We start from the raw sequence: 22,876 nt of genomic DNA on the forward strand, positions 1-22,876 counted from the left end.
CCAAGGGTCTGACAAAGTCACCTCTGAATCCAGCATCCAGGATGAAGCGATGTGACTCCTCCTGAGCAACCCAGGAGGGAGCAAAGCAGTGCAGATGGTTGGAGCTGGGGTTTGGCAGCCTGGAAGGTCATCGATATGTCACTGTCTCTCAGGACATGATCTTCACATCACCATCTAGGAACTCTTCCTCAATACATCTGTAGTCAGGGGAGTTAGTCAGGAAAGTGGGCTCATTGCAGTGCCTGCAATTATTTTCACAATAATAGCAAGCAAATTTTGTGCACACATTCACAATGTGACTCTGGTTAATACTAAGGACCAACATTTGATGTTGCTCTCTGAGCACTGGGGTCCCTTAAATGATCTTGACAAAGAAGAAAAAAATAAAAACTCCAGTGGAGATAGTTTAATGACTTGAGGTTTTTATTCTTTCTTGTTCAACTATGAGTCCTGCATTCAGTAGACTATCAGTGGGTAAGATTCTGCCATTATCTACTTTGTGAGGAACCTGTAAACACCATCACTTGCCAAAGAAGATGGACCATGATCTAGTCTCCAGGATTGTATAGCTAATAATACAATTATATATCTGTCACCAGGCCTCCCTACATCATATAAATTATTAGACTGGTAAAAAAAGATTAATGTCCTTACTAATTGTAAATTTTTATCTCCCAGGTTATATGGGAGCAGTAAAGCAGATTTCATGAGCATGGTAGGAACACAAACAATTTTTAACTACCCTCTTAAACCCATGGCATGACATGGAGTCATATTATCTTAAATTGTGTACCTCAGGTTGCAGGTTGGCCAAGGAAAAACAGGTTTTCCAGGTCCTCCCTGTACATGTCCCGTGGAGAGAAAAGTGGGGAATAGTCTGGGGTTCTCTTCCTAGGAGATACTGCAGAGAACAGCTGTCCATTCTGATCAACAATGTGTGACATGTACATCAATATATGTTGCTACATAAAACACTTCTCTTATTGCTTCCACATAGATAAGAGCAAACAGACCCCAGAGACCAACAAGAGTCCCATACAACTTGAATCATGGAACTAACTGCAGTTAAGGCCTCACACATTAATTTACATATCATAGCCAGGAAAAGACCAAAGCACCAGATAGTTTTGTTTGAGCAGCCAAACAGATAAAATCTGAGGTCTTGAGTATTTTCTCACAGCATATTACTGTCACAGGAATTCTGAGGTAAATGCAATTGTTATCAAGAAAATGAGATGCAGGAAGAAAGAACACTATCTGCAGTCTGATGGGCTCTAAGTTGGAGGGTGAAAGAAACTCACCTATAATGGAGATCGTTCAGAATCATCCGTTCCTTTTCCCAACCATGCTGTATCTCACTCAGATGGCTTTATTTACTGGGAACAGAAGTAACAATTCCAAGGAAGCCAGGTTTTTCTTTCAGCAAACAAAAGGGTTGTTTCTTTTTGTTTAACAACAGATCAAGCAGCTAGCTTGAACTTAAGGAGTAGGTTATTCCAAAATCACAAATCTAAATCCTGGCCAGAACTCTGCAAGCATACTAATGCACACTGCTCAGGGAGCCCAGAACTGGTGTCCCAGCTGATCCTTCATAAGGTATCTGCTTCTCAGGACTGCTGACTTCATGCACTGTGAACTGTATTTCTCTTTCTAGGTTTTGCACAGAGGAAAGATGAGATGAATTTGAGAGTACATCTTGTCAGGGATTGGCCTCACTGAATTAAAATACCCAACGCCCACATTTGCATATGAACAGAGCAATCCTGGTTCCTCACAGGCTGTCTTAGTTAGGGTTTATACTGCTGACATGAAACACCATGATGTGACAACGAGTTGTGGAAGAAATTTGGCTCACACTTTCATGTTGCTGTTCTCCAGGGAAGACAGTCAGGGCAGTGACTCAAACAGGATTTGAACTTGGAGGCAGAAGTTGATATAGAGGCCATGGAATGGTGCTGTTTACTGGCTATCTCCCATGGCTTGCCAGTCTGCTCTCTTAAAGAATCCAGGAACCAGTCCAGGGATGGAATCACACACAGTAGGCTGGGTTCTCCAACATCCATCACTAAGTAAGAAAATGCCTTGCAGCTGGATCTTATGGAAGACTCTTCTCGACTGAGGTCCCTGTTTTCAGATAACTTCACTGTGTGTTTCAAGTTGACACAGGCACAGAAGCCAGCACACAGGGTAGGGAAGGGTCACTGATACCTAGGAACTGGGGATGTACAGTGAAGAGACTAAGAGAAAGTTTACTTCATTCCCAGCCAATTGTCTCAGTATTTGAGACATGAACACCTGCATTGCCCTCCCTGCCTTGCCCCTACCCCTGACCCTGCCCTTGCCCCCTGCCCTGCATTTCACTGCCCTGCCCCTGCCCCTGCCCCTGCCCTCTCATTCAGGAGCCCAGGCTTCCCCTGGCCACCTCCAGCCAATGCAGACACCAAGTTCCACACTGAACTCCGGGATCTCAAAACAAGCAGACACACAAAGGAGCAAGGCAGCTGCTCCCATCCTTACCTTTGCCTTCATTTTGATGCTTGGCTTTGATCTCTTGTGGTTTTGAATCTGCTCCTGGTGGACATTCTCTAGCTCTTCCGTGCTTGCTTTCAACGGGCAAATACTGTCAGTGGTCAGCAGCAAGTCTCCTCGGAGAACCTGAGACTGTACACTGTCTGGACCAGAAGGCAAAAACATTAGTGCCTGGAGGGACTGGAGGGAATAGTGGGGACCGAGGAGACAAAGAGAGAGGAGCAAAGAGTCAAGCTCTGGCCTCAAGATCTGACTTGAACTACCTCAGAAATCTCCAGGAAGCTTTGTCTACTGCCTTGGGATGGACACAGGATCATCCCAGGTCTGAACGACACTGTTGAGACTCAGGGATCTCGCCCAGTCAGTGTCCATTGCCTCCTATCCTGCATGTGCCCTGGGTGGGATCTGCTGAAACTGCCAATGTCCGTTTCTAGTGAGGGATGACAGTTATCTCAGGAGTCCTTTTGGAGGGACTTGAAGTGCGTCATCGGCTGCCCTCTGAGGTGCCTGGCTCAGCCCAGTCAGAGTTCTTTTCTCAAGAGATGACTCTGGGAAGGTTCTCTGCTCTCATGATTCTGGGCACATTAGTTTTTCATATCAGTCTACTGGCCGCTGCTACCCCCTGGTGGCCCTTATGACAAGTGCACCAGGACCTTTATCCCAGCCCTTGGGACTCAGTGCAAGTCATGCCCAGAGCCACAGTGGCTAGTGGAGGAATGCTAAAGCTGTCCATAGGGAGTTAGGGGAGGGGGAGCCCTGTAGGTGGATGAGATAGAGCTCCCTCGCTGAATCCTTCTCTGTGCAGTCCTAGGTCCAAGCTCTTGGCTCCTCCAGGATTATGATGCCCTTTGGGGCCAACATAAGAGGGAAACTGCTCACCCAGCTCCAGATGCCCTGCGATGCACCGAATGCTCCCTGCTCTCCTGAGCTCCATAAGGAGACCTTCATCAGGAGACCCTCTGGATCTGCGGACAGACCTCCTTGCTACCTTCTATGTGTGCTGTGATCAGGCTCTTTTCCAGTTCAGAGTTGGGTGTCACCCTGATCTCTAAGATGCTGGACCCCAGATTGAAAAGTAAACATTGCATTGGGAAGAGTCTGCCTGTAAACACTCGAAGGATGAAGGAGCTCTACACAGTACAGGCAGGGCGAAACACTTCCTGAAAACCATCAACAGCTCTATGCTACACACAGCTAGGTACTAGGATATCATGAAATGCATGGTGTATTAGGAGTCAGTCACTTTAGGATGTTGTTAGCTTTTTCCCAGCTTTGTTGAAATATTAGAGAACTTTCCCGGCTCCTCTCAAATAATTTCTCCAGTACTGTGGTCCTGATTTCTCAAAGAGATATGGCAAAGCCACATGTGATGCCAAAGTATTTACACTGCAAGAGCTGAAAAAGGTAGAGACTTGTAACTCTGAGCATTCATTTCCTCAGTCAGTGATGAATATTAGTTATTATTGCTGAATAAACACAAGGGGAGAATGAAGGAATCGCATTACGAACCTACCCTGAAAGATCTCAATACACTGCATACATAACCAAAGGCATAAGTGATTACAGGCAGTGTGATACTTCTGTAGGGAAAATAAGCTCATGCAAGTAGAGGACTTGAAAGAAGGAGATAAGGAAAACTGGAATATGTGCATAAGGGAGTTTAGTGAGTACTAAATAATAGAAGAATAGCTCTTCAACAATTGATTGTTAGTTTGCAGTGATGGAGAAATAGCACAGGAGGAAAAGTATTCCTGAGCCACATGCCCGGTGCCTGTGTTTAAGTGTTGAAGAATACGTGCTTGGGGATCTTCCTTAGAAGGAAAAGACGCACAGTGAAGCTCCAGAATGTCCAATGCAGAAGCTGGATGGAAGGTCAGAACCAACTGGGAGAGACTTCCTGTTCCATGCTGAGATACTGGTCCCTAGATCCTTACAATAGAACTGGATCTTATTGAGATAATCCTTATAATTACCTAGCAGAAGGGACTCTGGTTTAGCTTTTTCTCAAGTTACTCTTCTATTTCTAGAAAGATGAACAGTAACAAGGCAATGTATAAAAGAAAGTATTTAACTAGAGATTTGCTTTCTTTTCAGAGGGTGAGACAGTTACCACCATGACAGCTAACATCATGTCAAGCATGGGGCTAGAAAAGCAGCTGAGACCTTACCTGTTGAGACAAGCATCAATACAGACAAAAAGATAGACAAAAGACCGAGCATTCGAAAGTAAGAGCCTAATGGAACCATTTTTATTCAAGTCACAACAGGCCAAGAGATAAAGCTATGTGGAAGTTACTACAAATATAATGGTTTCCTGACAGTTTTGGGGACCAACCTGTGTATTCTAGGAAGCCCCTGCCTACATGACTAACAACAGCCAGATGCCAAGCATTTAAACAAACCAAGTGTGTGGTATCATCATTATAACCTTTTCTAATTAGCTGGTGTGTTAGGGTTCTTGTTTTTAGTGTCTTGCTATGTGGCCCAGCTGAATCTCATAGCAATTCTTCTGACTCCTCCACCGCAACCAGTTTTAATCACTTTTAATGGAAATCGTTTTAAAAATCAGAGAGAATTTCTTATCCATCTTTTATTTCACCATGATAACCTCCTGTTGTGACAAGATATCCTGACAAATGTAACCAAAGATATGAAAGGTTTATTTGATCTCCAGTGGACAGCAGGCCATCCTGAGGACAGGAATGGCAGCAGGAGACTGGAGTATTTTATCTACTGTAGAGAGACAGGGAGAGATGAATGCTCATGGTTAGGTTTGTTTACCATATTGCTCAGTCCTGGACACAAGACTATGGAATAGAGACACACATGGTTATGGTGGATTTTCCATTACAATTAACCAAATCTGGAGATTTCCTTGTAGGTGTGCTCAGAGCTTTATCTCCTGGATGAGTCTAAATTTTAGCAAGGAAAAAATTAATTATCAGTGTCCATATACTATGTGGAGTGTGTTTATGACTTGATATCAGTACATTTGATAAGAACTCCAAAAGTGGATTCCACTGCCTTCATGGTACAAATGAGAATCTGGAGACACATTGTTTAGTATCTGAGGTCTAATAAGGACATAATTCCAGAGCACATCTTCCTGCATCTGGATTTTGCTCTCTTTCCCACTATTTCCTGTGTACCTGTAATCTCTTGACTGGGAATCAGGTTCACATACAACAAGAAGAGTCCTTCCAATCCTAGTTGTAAATCAATGAAGCTTGTTTCTCAACTTCTTACTCGCAGTAATTGTCTTTCTCCAACTTATTCCCCAATTTGATTACCTGAATGTCTGAGATTTAAAGACTAGAATGTAATGGAGACCCAGGTTCCAAGGTTCTCACATTTATACTCTGACATTGCTCCACCTTGTGGTGGCTGTTTTCTTAGCACTATAGTGTTGTCCCATTGCCTGCAAATTAGCATACTTTCACTCTTCAGAGTTGTGTTGTAAGACAAGGCCCTGAGGATGAGATTCCTGCCCTTTCTGGATGGCCCAAGTTTCCATAAGGAGAACTTCATGAACCATGTGCCATTCTCCTAGAGACAAAGTAGGATTATTACCAGGGGCCTGGCATCCACAAAGCCTCTCACTGAAGAATTAATTTGAGCTTGTGGTAAATAATTTCACTGGGTCCATGTGGGTGCATGTGTGGAGGAGGGAGGGACTGTGTGCACCTGTACGTGTGGAGGAAATAGGTTGACATCCGCTCTCTTCCTCAATTCCCTGCACAGGGTCTTTCTCTTAACCCGGAGATCACGCACTGGGTTAGCCTGATTGATCAGTAGCCCTGGAGTTTCCCCTGTCTATATCTTCGCTGCACTGAGATGACAGACACACACCATTACACTGAGAATTTCCACATTTGCTGGCTCTCCAATCTCAGGTCCTAATGCTCTCCTAGTAAGCACTTGATCAAATGATCCAGACTCTGAAACACCTTCACAAAGTAGTAAATACCGCATTCATTTTTGGGTATAATTCTGGCATGTACTCATTCATAAGTGGATATTATATAGAGAGCAAAGGATAACCATCCTAAAACCCACATGACCTCCTGAGCAAATTGGGAGCACAGGGGTCAAGGAAAGGCAGTTAGGAGAAGGGGCAGGGAAGAAAGGGGGAGGATAACATGAGGGATCAGGAAGAGGGAGTTGTGGGGAGAATGGAGGAGAGCAAGAAAAGAGATAACTTAATGGAGGGAGCCATTATAGGTTTAGAAAGAAATCTGGCACTGGGAAAATGTCCAGGGATCCACAAGGATGATTCGAACTAAGACTATAAGCAATAGTGGACAGGCTACCTTAAATGCCCTTTCCTTATTATGAGATAGATGCCTACTTTAAATGCCATCATAGAGCGTTTATCCAGTAGCTGATGGAAGCAGAAGCAGAGACTAACAGCCAAGCACTGGGCCAAACTCCGGGAATCCAGTTGTAGAGAGGAAGGAGTGATGAGCAAAGGGGTCAAGATCATGCTGGAGAACAAAGCAGAAATAGCTGACCTGAGCAAGGGGAACCTCATGGACCCCAGACTGAGATCTGGGAACCAGCAGGGGACTGAACCAGGCCCCTGATTGCGGATGTCAGTTTGGAGTCCTGGGAAGCCTATGGGGCCTCAGACAGTGGAACCAGCATTTATCCCTAGTGTACAACGGGTTTTTAGGAGCACATTCCCTATGAGGGGTTACACTTAGCCTAGATACATGGGAGATAGCCTAGTTCATGCCCCAAATGATGTGACAGATTGATGATCCCTCATGATGGGACTCGTCCTCCCTAAGGAGTGGAATGGTATGGAATAGGGGGTTGGTAGGGGTATAGGAGGGCAGGAGGGAGAGGAAAGTGGGATTGGTATGTAAAGTAAGATTGCTTTTTAATTTAAATAAAAGCTTGTTAAAAAATCAAATGCTTTGTTTTTCAAACTTCTAAAGTCTCTGTGTTACTTAAGACTTCATTATCCTTTTTACTTTCTCTCTAGTTTGTCTACATTCTGAAAAATATCCTCCTACACTGGTATTCCTAGTGCTAGATTACATGCATAACCACATCCGCTTTATGTTTTTAATGATGTCCTTCAATTAAATTCTCCCCAGTGTTTTCTTGGGAATAGAATCATGATTTGTGATAATAGCAGCATTGTCTCAGGAATACCTTGAGTCTTTCTCATCACAGCCTACAGGGTTTTACAGATCACTGATTAAGCCATTGTTGTTGTTAAAGGATACATTGCTGATAAGTGGTGTCTACCAGGTCTCATACATGTAACTTTATTTGTACGTACAAGAAATATGGAGATGAAATACACCGATATAGTGAAAATTTCCTTTTCAGGTAAATTTTATCAACCAATTTAGAAGAATTAGACCCCACGTCATGGAATGATACTTACAGTTTGTTTTCTGTAATTAAAAACAGCATCAGAAAGGAGATCCTTCCCTAAGAGGCAGCAAGATCATGGGATGAGCTAGGCTGTGATGACACAACAGACAACTGACACATCTCGGGGATCAACAAATCAAAAGCTTCTCCCCTTTGCTGTCACTGTTTTTGTGAGGCGTTGATAATCACTCAGGGTGCAGGTAACCCAGATTCACCTTGATCCAGTATGTGTACCCTAGGTCTAGGAGGAGGGAGTAACCTGACTCTGCATTGGCTCTTAGCTTCTACTTAGATGAACATACACTGCCTGAGCCACACTTTTGCAAAATAAACCAAATCTCTGTAGGTGTATGGTTGAACTGAGCCTAATCCTCTGTCCAGAAGAGAGGAAAGGAGATGTGTCTAAATGGTTCCAAGTGTCTAACCTCCTTCCGAGACTTTGCATTTCAAAAAAATGAAATATAGTGAATCTACTGTTCTTCCCAATCGTCTGCCCGTTTCTGAAGGCATAACTACACTTCATGCCTATTGAATTTTAACTGACTCTGTGTTAGCTTCCAGCTTTTAAACGGATACAGTCTAAGAGTAACTTAAAGAATTGAAACAAGCATTAAGAATCTTAAAGTGGCAAGCAATGGTGGCATACACAGTACTTCATGTATTCAGGATGCAGAAGCAGCTGTATCTCTGTGAGGACCGGGCCAGCCTGGTCTACAAAGTGAGTTCTAGGATAACCAGGGTTGTTACAGAGAATCCCTGTCTTTAAAAAAAAACATCAAAAATAACTGTTGATCTGGAAGACGGTGGGTGTGGGCTGTGCTCACTATAGAATGTTGTCATGAAGCATCAACTGCATCATAACTAGCTATGGAACATCGGGGTCTTAGCCAGGGCAACAGTGAGACAAACAGTCTTGCCTCCAATTCCTTGACTGTGCTGCCTAGGTCTTATGACTTGGAGCTACTGGCTACGAAACTCATAGCCATTACCTCAATTTTGGGGTACACAGAGGTTTATTGCCCTCTGGAGCCCCACTTTTCCCACAAGACAAGACTTTTTATTAAGACCATTAAACAGTCTACAGTGGAACTAGTAGAGAACTACCTCCTAAGAGACAGGAATTGATTGATGGACTCAGTGAGCCAAAAGTGCAGTTTCATCCTGTCACATCCATCTGGTGTCACTTTCCTCCTGTCTCCAACACCAAGCGTACCTCCACTGCTAAAGAGGACATCTAGCACTTTATACTGTGATTTCTGAACTTGAACCAAAATGTCTCAAGAGGATAAGAAGACTCCTACTCGACTAACTGATATATCAGATATAAATACCCAAATATTCCAGAAGGATTCAACAACACTCAGGCTAACCTGCACTTCAACATGGAAATTCAAAGGCTCTTGCCAATCAGACAACCTGTTAATGACTAAAGGTAGACCAAGCCCTTCCTCAACATGTCAATGTAACCAGAATCTTGGTACCATGTGTCCCAAACATGCAGTGAAATTTCGCAAAAGAAAGAGCCAGGACGAAGGAGAAACTGATGAGAAGTCTGAGGAGCCACACGAGTCTCCAAAGAGAGTGAAACAAGAACACTTGGAAAAACATCCTGCCCATCAAGAACCTGGAAATCATCAGGCATTGAATCCCATGGAAGAGGGTGCCTTGCACCCAGAAAACCAGGACAGGGTCATAGACCCTCAATCAGAGGATGTCATTGAGGTTAAATGTGGGGGTGCTGGCAGGAGTCGCAAGCGCACTTACTCCAGCACACAGGACACAGTTGAGAAACAGCATAATGAAAAGTGCAGAAGGTTATTGGGTCATCTTCAACCCAGCGATGCTGCCCACTGTGGTCCTCCCAACTCTCACACAAGACCTGCTGATGACCTGAAGATCACCAAAGGCTACATGGAAGAACACATTCATGGATGTGAAACAACTCTGTTCCAGCCAAATCAATCCAGACATCTGGTCACAAGACACCATTCACCAGTCAAAACTGAAAAGATCTACTCCCCAGAGACACATTTTGAAGCCCAAAAGACAGGTGGAGTGGATTTTGACAACCAGATCACAATACACCACTCCCAGCCTGACATTTTGGGAGGAGCTCAGGCCCCAAACTCGAAAAATTGTGACACCAGTGACATCATCCACAAGGATATGTTAAAGCCAGAGGGCAAGAAGAAGCCTTTTGAGGAGCAAGAGAAGGACATCAGCCAAGACCATGGCCCTGATATAACACCTGACATGGAGAAGGAAATCATGAGTGCACTCGCTCCAGGGCCACAGGAGGACATCCTAAGCAGTGCATTTAAACTGACCATTACGCGAGGAGACATGCAGACTCTACAGGAAAGCCAGTGGCTCAATGATGACATCATAAATTTTTACATGAACCTGATCTCTGAAAGAAGCAAATTACCTGGCTATGCTGCGATTCACACCTTTAATACATTCTTCTATACGAAACTCAAGTGTGGGGGATACAGGTCTGTGAAGAGGTGGACCCGGGCCCTGAATATCTTTGAAAAGGACATTGTCCTTGTGCCAGTACACCTGGAGGTCCACTGGAGTTTGGTGGTCATAGACCTACGAAAGAAGACCATTGCCTACTGGGATTCCATGGGACTCAAAAGACCAAGTGTCCTGAGGATGATTTTCCAGTACCTGCAAGAAGAGAGCAAAGCGAGAAGGAATATAGATCTGGACCCTTTGGAGTGGCGGCAATACAGCATGGAAGCAGAGGAGATCCCTCTGCAGCTGAATAAGAGTGATTGTGGAGTGTTCACCTGTAAATACGCAGACTATATTTCGAGAGGCCAACCCATAACCTTCTCTCAGAAGCATATGCCTCTGTTTAGGAAGAAGATGGTATGGGAAATCCTGCATAAGCGCTTACTGTAGCAGCAGCTCCAACTGGCTGCTGAGGCTGCTCTGCAGTCTTTTATAGATGCTGCCAGGGACTTCAGGCAGGGTTGCTGAAAGAGCCTTGAAACAGGCTCTGGTCTATAAAAAGTGGGTGAAGCCCCAACACTCATCCATGTACTGCTAACTGCCCCAGATTTGCATCTGGGGCAATCTATCCGATGTGTGTGCCCAAAACATTTTAGAAACACACAGCCCACACAACATAACATGCTGATATGTATGTTTCTTTCAAGATTATGTTACTGATGTTAATGTTAAATTATTTTTAATTGTTTAATTTTTACAATTTTTCTGGTTTTGTTCATAAGTTTTTGTTAGTTGTTTTTGTTAATTTTCTTGATATTTAATATATTATTTTTTGAACTGTTTATTTCTGAAAGGAATGTCAATCCAAGTGCCAGTCTCTACTGCCAGTCAGACTAGTCGTCCTAATGTGGGGCACTATGTTTCTTTCCCATTATTGTTGAATACTGTCCATGTGACTTTGGACTCAGACCAGCTAGGAATATTTCTAAAAGTGACACAGATGTTCCAAATCACATCATGGTCCCAAATAATCAGATCTGTTTACTCTTGGATGCTAAGGAAGTTCTTATAATGCTAAATATGTATTTATACCTCAGGTCTCCTTTAATATCAGCCTCAGCCTCTTTAGTCCTGTAATGAACAGTTTCTTCCAAGAGATATTCAATTTAAAGTCATATTTCTTTTGATATATTTTCTTTGTTTTCATCATTAGCATTTATAATTCTCCAACCCAATGTCCAAAATTAACTATGGATTTCATGGTACCTATTATTTATGATGCAAATCAGACAATGCTCAATTTTACATTTAAAAAGTTTGAATTTATTTTTTCTGTTAATTTTACATTGTGCATCTATATTTATGAAGTTTTCTTAATAAAGTTTAGTGTTGTTTGTACATACTTTGCAAGTCCTTTACTCTGATATTCCTCACATGGAGTCATAAGTTTTTCTGAGAGAACTAGAAAGTAGATACCCAAGCACATTTTGTCAGTGTTGCTGGAAACTGTTCATATATCTCCATGTCAGTGATTGTTCTTTTCTTTTTAGCCTCTAATATGAAAATTGAATACTTTAGTGAGGAACCCTCCTTTATTCTGGATTGTAGGAGAAGCTCCATGTTGCAGAACATGTCAGCACCCTTTAGTAAAGTTGCAGCAATGAATAACCTCAATGTATTTTGAGTAAGAACACAGATCTCTGAACTCCACAAGCATGGGTTATCAAGGTCATGCAGATGCATCCCCCATCCACACCCATAGAGAAAATGCTCACAACTGACAATGAACACAACAGCTTATGAGATGACAGAAAACACTACATCCTTTGCACAATGGGCCATTAGAATTGCTGAAGCCTATTTGTTGCTCTCTCCCTTTTTTCTTGGAATATTCCTGAACAAGTTTTCCTATTTCTAATGTAATCTGTCCCCTGTCAACTCCAGCTTTGGGGCAGGAAAAATTGGAACACCTAAAGAGAATTTTTTCTACTTCAATAACCAATACCATCATTGTCTGAGTATTTCTAAGTGCTACACGTAGTCATTTTTAAAAATCATTACTAATTCAGCAAACTTCTAAGTATTACAAATGCAAGAATCTGTAGCCAGATGCCTACAATGGGCCTGCAACGTATCTATGGTAAAATACAATACATACTATGCATGTCTTCTTGGTGTAAAGCCAAGGCATGTTTATGAGCATCTTTGTTGACTTTCATAGTTGCATGAATGTTCCATAAATCTTTCTGAAACATGCATGAGTACCTTCCAGTAGAAAATCAGGCAGAAAAAGAGACTGATGATTCCACTGAAAGCTATGAGACTGAATGTTGAGGTGACAATTTATTCAGGGACAAACTTGAGGCACATACAGTGAACTTCACGTGACATAATTCACTTTTGAAGGGATCTTTTTTAAAATTTTTATTTAAATTAGAAACATGAATGCTTCACATATCAATCCCAGCTCCCTCTCCCACCACAACTCTCCTATCCCTCCACCAGCCTCCCCAGCCCCCCACCCAATCCCCACATCTTTTAATGAATGAAGAAGTATTGGACCTGCCTGCACACACCAGAAGAGAACCTTGGACCTGTACACACCAGGAGAGGAACAGACCCCACCTGCAGCCACTGGAAGAAGGGTTGGGAAGACAACAATATAAGAACACATTCAACAACAGAAAAACCAAGTCTATGGACTCTACACTAGCAAGACCTGGACATCCCAACACAGATGAATCAGGAGAGAATGACCTGAAAAAACAACTTCATGAAGATGATAGAAATGCTAAAAGAGGAAATGAAAAAGAATCCTTTGAAGAAAATGGAAGAAATTCGACATCGGGGCTGATGGCGAGCCCTTGGGCTGTGTCTCCTTCGAGATATTGCAGACAAAGTTCCTAATACAGCAGAAAACTTTCGCGCTCTGAGCACTGGAGAGAAAGGATTTGGATATAAGGGTTCCTCCTTTCACAGAATTATCCCAGGATTCATGTGCCAGGGTGGTGACTTCAGCAGCCATAATGGCACTGGCTGCAGGTCCTGGCATATTGTCCATGGCAAATGCTGGACCAAACACAAATGGTTCCCAGCTTTTTATCTGTCCCGCCAAGACCGAGTGGCTGGATGGTAAGCACGTGGTCTTTGGGAAGTTGAAAGAGGCATGAACATTGTGGAGGCCATGGAGCGTTTCAGGTCCAGGAACGGCAAGACCAGCAAGAAGATCACCATTTCCGACTGTGGGCAACTCTAATTCTTCTGACTCGCGGGCTTCTTACCCACCAGACCATTCCCTCTGTAGCTCAGGAGAGTATCCCACATTCATTCTAGTGTAGGACAGAGGCTCAGTATATGTGTTTATTTTCTATATGCTCATTTATAGTGTTCTGTGTGTGTGTGTGTGCGTGTGTGTGTGTACACATGTATGTGAAAGTATATACTTAATAGACCATGAGTGGATGTCAGGTGTCTCTCCTTCTTAGTTCTCCAGAGATCGATGTTAGTCTCATCAGGCTTAATAATAGCACTAGACCTGAGTGACACTAAAAAGCCTGGGGTGGGACCAGAGAAAGGCAATGTGAGGTTAAAGCCTGTCCTGGGAGAAGGTGTCTGGCAGTGGGTTTATGAGGTAGGGCCTGATAAGACTGGAGGGCTAAGGTGGAGCCTGAGCGATGCTCTGTGCCTGAAAGATGGCCAGCACTGGGGCTCAGAGCTGAGGCAGGACTCGGGTCAGTATCTCAGCCTCCTTGCCCAACCCTGAGATCAGGTTCCCTGGACCATTCTTGTATTGTTGGGAAACCACAGGATAGCTCATCTCAAAACTGCCACTCTTAAGTCAATGTAAAGAGGAAAAGCATGCAAAAGCAACAGAATATGCACTTACTAGCATTAAATACACTGTTGTATAGTTACAATTGCTTATTGAACATATCATACTTTTCATCTTTTGTTGATATTTCATTTTCCTTTCCAATAGACAACCTCTGTACAAATACACACTCTTGTGTTAGTTATGTACTGCATTAGTAAATAGCAGGTATACTGTGATAGACTAATTATTTCATTCAAACACACATATCAACTAGTTTTTCTTCAGTCTGTGTAATGAACACTTGATGTACAAGGCCAATAAGTAGTTGCTGTACCCAATGGCCAATCAAGTTTGATAAATGCTAAACACAGATGTACTAACCATGTTTCTTCACTGCAGGCCATTCTTAGAATTTTTACTTTGCAGTGCTCTCTGTGAATGTGCAATGTGTGAATACAGTATATGGTTGTTGAAATACAGTCACCAGGTGAAGTGTAATATAATGCTAGTGTGTGCAAAGCACTAGGCTCTATCAAGGGCACTGAAAAGACTTTGATTTTCCATGGAAGAACTTTTGCTTTATATGAGCCTATTTTCCCTGCAGATGCTCATTTTTCTCAGTACAGCATGGGGTCCCATAGAGGCAGCTAGTATACAGTGTACTGGAAGCATCTACACTTAAACTATGAACACAAGAGGTTTCATATACAACACAGGGTATGGACAAATAATATCACATCAGAGTGGAACAACCAGTGTAATGATTGGCTGATACCCCATGAGTTCATTAAAACTCACATGCAAGTGTCCATACTTGAAATGTTACTCACAAGGGCATGGACGTGGATTTGTATACATGCATTTATAGCAGATTTGATGTTTTGGAGGTGGTTCTAAAGCTGGTTATGTCCCCACATACAATTCTTGCTTCCAGTTTTACTTAATTGCAGGTTTTCATACTTTTCTTGGTCCAGTAAGCATCATAGTGGTCAATGAAAATTGTCAAACTCCCCTTTCATCACTCTATACCCCATAGATTCATAACCTGCTAGTTAGAGACATTTCTATTAACAGGGGTAAAACACATGTGAGAAGCAGTCCTTGATTCAAGCATTTTGGAAATGGAGGCAAATTCCATGAGGCTCTCACGCCTAGAGTAATATCTATCACAGCTTTGCCTTGTGGATCTTCAGCCATCTTTGGAACCACCCTTCCATTATCATAGGATTTATCAGATTGTTGCCTTCCACTTTCCTTCCAGCATCCTCCTCATGGGTCTACAAGTCACAGAAGGACCAGCAGCCCTTTTGAGGATTGCGTCAGTGTGACTTCTTCTGATTGACAATATGGGTTCCATCATATTCTAGGGAGTTATTGAAATCTTCAACTTAATTTACTTTGTATAGTTTAAACCCCATTAATTTGAAGATCTCTAGAGATGAGTGAGTCCTGAGCTCAAGATGTAGCTCGCAGAACACTTGTCTATTGTGTTCAAGGCCTTAGGTTCCATTCATAACATAGCAATGGGAATAATATTAAAAAGAAGGAAAAAATTAAGTGCCTGAAAATTTGTAGCCATCCAGGTTCAGTTGAACATTGCTTTAATACCCACACCCAGATAGGCTGAACAATAAATGTCCTGATTTTAAGACAGCATATATACGCAAATGCCTGCTTCTTAGAGATTGACTTAAGAAAGTTAATTGGGCAATAATGTAGAGCACAGCTTCTGGTGCTATGAAACAATAGCATTATTATCACAGCCACTCAGTGTTACTTACTGAAAACCATTTACTGTGATAACCAAAATCTCAACTGACAAGCATTCTGCCTTGTTACAGGAAACCTATATTGTAATCTAATGGAGATTTGCAGAGTCAAAAAGGAAGGAGGCCACCAGCATCCCATTAGGAGGATGAAGGTGGAAAGATGATGGCATAGATGGGTACCACTAAAGACCAGTGTACTGTTCTTTGTCCTGAGAGCTTGCACTATAGGATCAGATCCCTCAGCTCTGTGTGCTTTAGCCCATGCTCATTTGTGAAAAGACTTTCTGCATAAGGGACTCAGTGTCATGATTTAAGTTCTCAAACAGCCTGCTGACCAGCTCTGGACTACTGACCATGTCTGAGTAGTACTGGGAGCCATGATAATATTATTCAGAAGAAAACAATCAAATACAAGGAGCAGTGATGTTCAATAACCTCAATATGATCCCACCTAATCAAGTCAATAAATATGTCTTAGCTACTGTCCTCTCACTGTGATCAGGGGCCATGAGTAAGGACACTCATAAAGGAAGCATTTAATTGGGGTTTTTTTTCTTACAGCTTCAGAAGGTTAGTTTCATTATGGTGTAGCATGGTGGCTAGCAGGCAGGCAGACAGGCAGACAGACAGGCAGGCAGGCAGGAAGAAAGACAGGAATACATTGCACTGGAATAGTAAATGACAACTCACATGGATCCACACAAGTCAGGGTAAGATAGAGGGGGAAAGAGAGAGAGAGAGTAGGGCTGGTATGTGTGTTTAGAATATCACACTTGCACACCTCTATCAGTAAGTCCATACAATAAGAGCAAATACATGAGGAAAAAATTCTCTTATTAGCAATCCTAATTATACAAATTAAAACAAAATCCCGTTTCACTCAGCAGATTGCTTCTTTAAAAGGTCTTCATGTCAATCTCCAGTAACCCTTAGGGGTCACTGGACTACACCAAGCTATACGAGTGTGTAGCTATTAGGAATGACTTCATTTCCCAGACTTCTTTGCAGCAAGGTGGGCATTGTGACTCATCAGTTTCATAGGAGTCATTGGAAATGGTAATTATAATATAAACATCTGTATTTTAGATCTCACTTTATTATTATTACTATCACTTCTACTGTCATTTAGGTTTGGGGATTTTTTTTCTTGGTTTTGGGCAGAGCTTTTGTTCATATTTCTGATACAGGATCTTTCTATGGATCCATGACTATATCTGGAAATACTTTGTAGATCGGGCTCAATTATTATGGAAAAATTTAAAAACAAAGGTGATTTCATCCCCCATCAGGACAGCCAAGAAAAAAACTGAAAATCTTGAATATTTTAAGAAGCCATTAACATGAACATTCATGCCATCTTCAAGTAGAGTCACAGATCCTGAAGACTAAGAAAATCTACATTCTTCATAGATGAGTAAAACCACATCAAGAGATAAACAAAAGACCTATCCAACTGGAATCATGAAACTAATGCAGGTATGGGGACAGTCCCAGGTAGTCTTGTTCTCAAAATATTTGCAGGCAGCCACAGAAATAAAATCTAGGATTTTGAGGTATTTTGTCAGATCAAAATACTATCCCAGGATTTCTGAGGGAAATGCCATTGTTATCAGAGAAATGTGATGTAAGAATTAAAAAACAATGCCTCTAGAGTTTTGGGATCATAGTTTGAGAGTGAAAAAAAATCACCTATAATGGAAATGACTCAGAATCACCCACGAAACTTTCCTAGCTTCTAGATTTCACACTTGTGGCTTTAGTCATTGCCATTGTGAGGCCAGCACCAAGCACAGGCAAGGAAGTGGAGGGTAGATCTCCCAGCTGCTTTCTCTGGCACCACAGGGAGCATGTGGGGACCACAGCAGCTCTGTGCACCACTCTTGAGTCCTGCTCAGTGGTGGGCACTGACTGCTGCTGTCTACTATCTGCTCACGCCCTGCTAGAATCTTCCACTGCTGTCAATGCCCTGCAGGCTGACAGTATGGCAGTTCCCATGCGAGTCCCCTGATTGACACTCGATGGGTGGCAGTAGCACTCAGAATCACTGGATTCAGCACTGGCAGATGGAAGCACAAGAATTTTCTGCTGCCTTGGTCACTAGATGCCCTGGCCCTCTTCTCCACTGACCATTGTCTGTTACTGAGTCTGGGCAGCCATGACAAAATGCACATCTAAAGCAATGCCCCCACCCAAGATTGCTGAGTCCTTCTCCTGAACTGGACATCTGCTAGCATCTCATGAAGAATGTCTGCTTCTGGCCAAGAGGAATAAAGAAAGGTGAAGACTGTTGTGGGCTGAATACCTCTCTACTATTGCCCTGGTGCCCACTATGCTGGAGATGGATGCCCCTTGTGATGCCCTGGGTGGTACTCACAGTGCCTTGTCGCACTAGGGCTCAACACTGTGGCCTACATCTGGAGACCCCTACAACCTGGGGACAGACCTTCCTCCAGCATGCCATGTGGGTTTAGCTGGACTCTCTTCCAGTGGGGAAACTCCAGAGATGAGTGTAAGTAACCCTGATAGATTCCAAGGTATATGCAGGATAGGTTCTAAAAGATACCCAGGGAATCACAATCTCAAAATACCAAAAATATAAAGAAATAAATGGAAAAATAAATAATAACAAATCATGACAGAATCATGATAGGAATCAGTCACACTTAGGATGGTCCTGGCTTTCATCCAGCTCTGTGTAACCATTAGGCCTTTCCTGACTCCTCTCAAAATATTTCTCAAAAGCTCTGGACCTGGTTTATCAAAATGATAAGGCAATGTCATACGTAATGCAAAATGTTTCCACTTTAACATTTCAAGTTCATAGAAACTTTTATACTCTTAGCATTAACTGCTATAGTCAGAGATGAACATTAGTTTTTACTGCTGACTAAACACATTCTGAGAGGGAGGGAGTTGGGATTAGGTGCCTGTCCTAAAGAATCTCACCATACATTGAATATTTAAGTAATTACAGGCAGTGCAGTTAGGCTGTAGGGAAAATTTTCTCATCCAAATATAGGGCTATGGGGAGATGGAAGGAAGAAAAACTGGACTATGTGTATCAGTCAACTAGGACAGTAAGAAATCATAGAAGAATAGGACTACAATAATTGATGGCTAGTTTGAATTAATGGAGAATTAGCCAATGGCATCATCGATGAAGAAATCCCTGAACCCTATCACCCATTACTGAGATTAAGAGTTGAAGAGTAAGCAGTTGGTGATCTAATTTGAAGGAAAAGAAGCATTCTAGGAGAAGGATTTTATTCTGGGTGACTGCAAATATATTTACAAAGGTCCACTCAAATTTAATGTATGTTAGGAGGAGAAAATACCTTAAAAATTTTAGGCATATGTAGAACTCATATCTATCCAGTAGGTGGATGTTTTTCAAATTGTTCATTGTTTTAATTTAATATTTAGCAATGTTCTGTTTTATACCAAAATACTAGGTAAGAGAAAGTCTTTGCTATTTTGGACGAGTATCACATAAAGCATGTTGGCCTTGAATTTTGCTAATTATTTTATTTTATTTGGGACAGTACTATAAACTGGTTCCAATCTGCAATGTAGGTGAGGATGACCTTCTTCTGTCGATGGCTGTTTCTACCCCCTGAATGCTGAGATTATAGGCAGTTGCCTTACAGCTAGTTTTCCTGCACTGCTGGAGATGAGACCCAGGGTTTAGTGCCTTCCAGCTAATCACTCTCCAGCTGAGCTCCAGCCCAAATGATTTCATTCTGTTTTCCTGCACAGCAGATTAGGCTGTCATTTTCTGACTCTAAGGAAACAGTGGGATAGGACTCACCACTGAACCCTCTGGGTCTAGGAATCCGGTCTTGGCTGCCCTGACTGCAGGTGCATCTGACTTAAGAAGCAGTACAGAGTGATGTTCCAGAATATTCAATGCAGAAGCTGGATAGGAAGGTCAGAGCCACCTGGGAGAGACCTCCTGCACCATGCTGAGCTACTGGACAGGTTCTTGAACAGCAGGGATCCTTTGAGGTAGGGAAGTGCCATGCTTGGTTTTGTGCAATATTGTGATAACTGACTGGTCAGAAGGATGGGTCAGTCTGTGTAGAGTGAGAACAGAGGCAGGGACACAGCATGATTGACAATCAGAGTCACATTTCATGAGATGGCTTCAAATCTAACTGGGATTCCTATTACTCATGGAGCTGTTGGAGTTTATTCCATTTTGTAGCTAACAAATTCAATTTGGCAGAAGAGACTGAACTATCAGAAATGAATTGATGTCTGAGCCTTGAACTAAACTGCAGATAGAGGGCTGAATTATGAGTCTTGGCACTGCTGCATCTTTAGAAAAAGAAAGTCAATTCATTTGCCAGGGATAAATACTGATCTACTACCCTAGGCCCCATAGGTTTCCAAGGCCTCCTCACTGACACCCAAACTTAGGGGGTCTGGATAAGTCCCATGCTAGCCTCTCAGCCATCAGTCTGGGGTCCATGAACTCCCCCTTGTTCAAGTCAGCTGTTTCTGGGGGTTTCACCAGCCTGGTGTTGACCCCTTTGCTCATCACTTCTCCCTCTCTGTAAATGGGATCCAGGAGTTCAGTTCAGTGTTTAGCTGTGGGTGTGTGCCTCTGCTTCCATCAGCCACTGGATGAAGGCTCTAGGGTGGCATATAAGGTAGTCATCAATCTCATTATGGGGGATGGGCTTGTAAGATAGCCTCTCCATTATTGCTTAGTTTACCAGTTGGTCTCATCCTTGCAGATCTATGGAAACCACACTAGTGCCAAATCTCTCCTCAAACCTAAAACGACTCCCTCTATTATGGTATCTCTCATTCTGTTCTCCTCTGTTCTTTCCCCTACTCAACCTTCATGATCCCCCATGTGGTCTTCTTCCCCCCTCTTGTCCCCCTCTCAATCTCCCGGCTCCCTCTCCCTCCCCCCCCATGCTCCCAATCTGCTCAAGAGATCCTATCCCATTCCCCTCCTCTGGGATACCATACATATCTCTCTTAGGGTCCTCCCTGTTTCCCAGACTCTCTGGTAGTCGGATTGCAGAGTGGCACTCCCCTGATCCATGTCTAAAATCCATATATGAGTGGGTACATACCATGTTTGTCTTTTTGTGACTCGGTTACATCACTCAGGGTGGTTTCTTCTAGTACCATCTTTTGCCTGCAAATTTCAAGATTCCATTGTTTTTTCTGCTGAGTAGTACTTCATTGTGTAAATGTACCACATTTTCTCTATCCACTCTTCAGTTGAGGGGCATCTAGGTTGCTTCCAGTTTCTGGCAATTACAAATAATGCTGCTATGAACATAGTGAAACAGATGTCCTTGTTGTATGAATGTGCATTTTTAGGTATATGCCTAAGAGTGGAATTGCTGGATCTTGTGGTATACTTATTTTCATTTTCCTAAGAAATCTCCATACTGACTTCCAAAGTGGCTGTCCATTCCACATGGAGGGATTTTTTCTCATCCTGGACACATGGGGGAGGGCCTAGGCCCTGCCCAGGATGAAATGACAGACTCTGGAGTTGCCAAATGAAGGGCTCCACACTCCTGGAAAGTAAAGTGAGGATTGGGTGGGGACTTGGAGAGGGGGCAGGGAAGGAGGGGAGGGAGAAGCTAGGATTGACATGTGAAGAAAGCTTGTTTCTAATTTAAAGAAAAAAGAAAAACAAAAAATAAAAAAAGCAAAAGAAATAATGAAAGGAAGGAAGAAAGAGTAAGAAAGGAAGGAAGATACAAACAAAGAAGGAAGGAAAAGAAGAAGGAAGGAAAGAAAGAGAAAGAAAGAGAGAGAGAGAAAGAAAGAAAGAAAGAAAGAAAGAAAGAAAGAAAGAAAGAAAGAAAGAAAGAAAGAATCATTGTTCCTCCCTGGATCCCTGCAATACGAGAGTTCCTTATTAAGATAATGCTTTAAAATTACTTAACAAAAGGGTCTGTGGTTTAGTCTTTTTCTCAAGTTACTCTTCTATTGCTAGAAAGGTGAACAGGAACCAAGGCAATATATAAAAGAAAGCATTGCTCTAGAGATTTGCCTACTTTTCAGAGGGTGAATCTATGACCATCCTGATAGCTAGCATTATGGCAGTCATGTGTCTAGAAGAGCAGCTGAGAGCTTAAAATTTGAGACAAGAAGTAAAATATAGACAGAAAGTTAGACAGCAGACCAAGTATTAAAAACGACGAGCCTAATGAGACCAATCACATTAAAATCACCTCAGATGATGAGTTATCAAGAGGTTAAAAAATGGGGTAACTGCTGCTGAGAGGAGTTGGGGACCACCTGAGTCCTTTAGGAAGCCCCTGCCTACATCACCAACAATAGCCAGAAGCCAACTTTTGAACACATCAAATGTGTGTTACCATCATTATAATCTTTTTCTTTTTTATTTTTATTTTTAAATTTAAGTTAGAAACAAGGTCGCTTCACATGTCAATCCCAGGTCCCTCTCCCCCTCCTCACACACCCTCCCACCAACCCCCCCCAATGCCCCCTCATTGCCCCATGGAGGGCTTCACCCTCCATGGGGGTGTCCATAATCTGTCATTTCATCCAGGGCAGGGCCTAGACCCTCCGAGGAAGTCCAGGGTGATCGGTGCCCAAAGTCCATTTGTATACCCAGGATTAATACTGATCTACTACCCAAGGCCCAATGGATTGCCTAGGCCTCCTCAGTGACACCCACATTAAGGGTGTCTTAATCAGTCAGTCCCATGCTGGATTCCCAGGCATCAGTCTGGGATTCAAGAACTAACCCTTGTCAGGTCAGCTGTTTCTGGGGTTTAAAACAGCCCAGTTTTAACCCCTTTGCTCATCAGTCCTCCCTCTCTGTCACTAGGTTCCTTGAGTTCAGCTCAGTGTTTAGCTGTGGGAGTCTGCCTCTGGTTCCATCAGCCACTGAATGAAGGTTTTGTTTCCCAGACTC

General features: G+C 42.7%; 1 protein-coding gene across 1 annotated transcript; it reads left to right on the forward strand.

Moving 5' to 3' along the window:
• Positions 1-9,399: 9,399 nt before the first annotated feature.
• On the forward strand, positions 9,400-11,139 carry LOC101824551 (sentrin-specific protease 2-like). Its single transcript, XM_040735299.1, has one exon. It carries the CDS (start codon positions 9,400-9,402, stop codon positions 10,825-10,827), a length of 1,428 nt encoding a protein of 475 aa, XP_040591233.1. The 3' UTR covers positions 10,828-11,139.
• The last annotated feature ends 11,737 nt before the right edge of the window (positions 11,140-22,876 follow it).

The sequence above is a fragment of the Mesocricetus auratus genome, unplaced genomic scaffold (genome assembly GCF_017639785.1).
Source record: "Mesocricetus auratus isolate SY011 unplaced genomic scaffold, BCM_Maur_2.0 Super-Scaffold_100045, whole genome shotgun sequence".
NCBI classification, from domain to species: Eukaryota; Metazoa; Chordata; class Mammalia; order Rodentia; family Cricetidae; genus Mesocricetus; species Mesocricetus auratus.

Excerpts from the sequence above, each read along its gene's own strand:
- LOC101824551 (XM_040735299.1), top strand. The coding sequence starts at position 9,400 with ATGTGTCCCAAACATGCAGTGAAATTTCGCAAAAGAAAGAGCCAGGAC.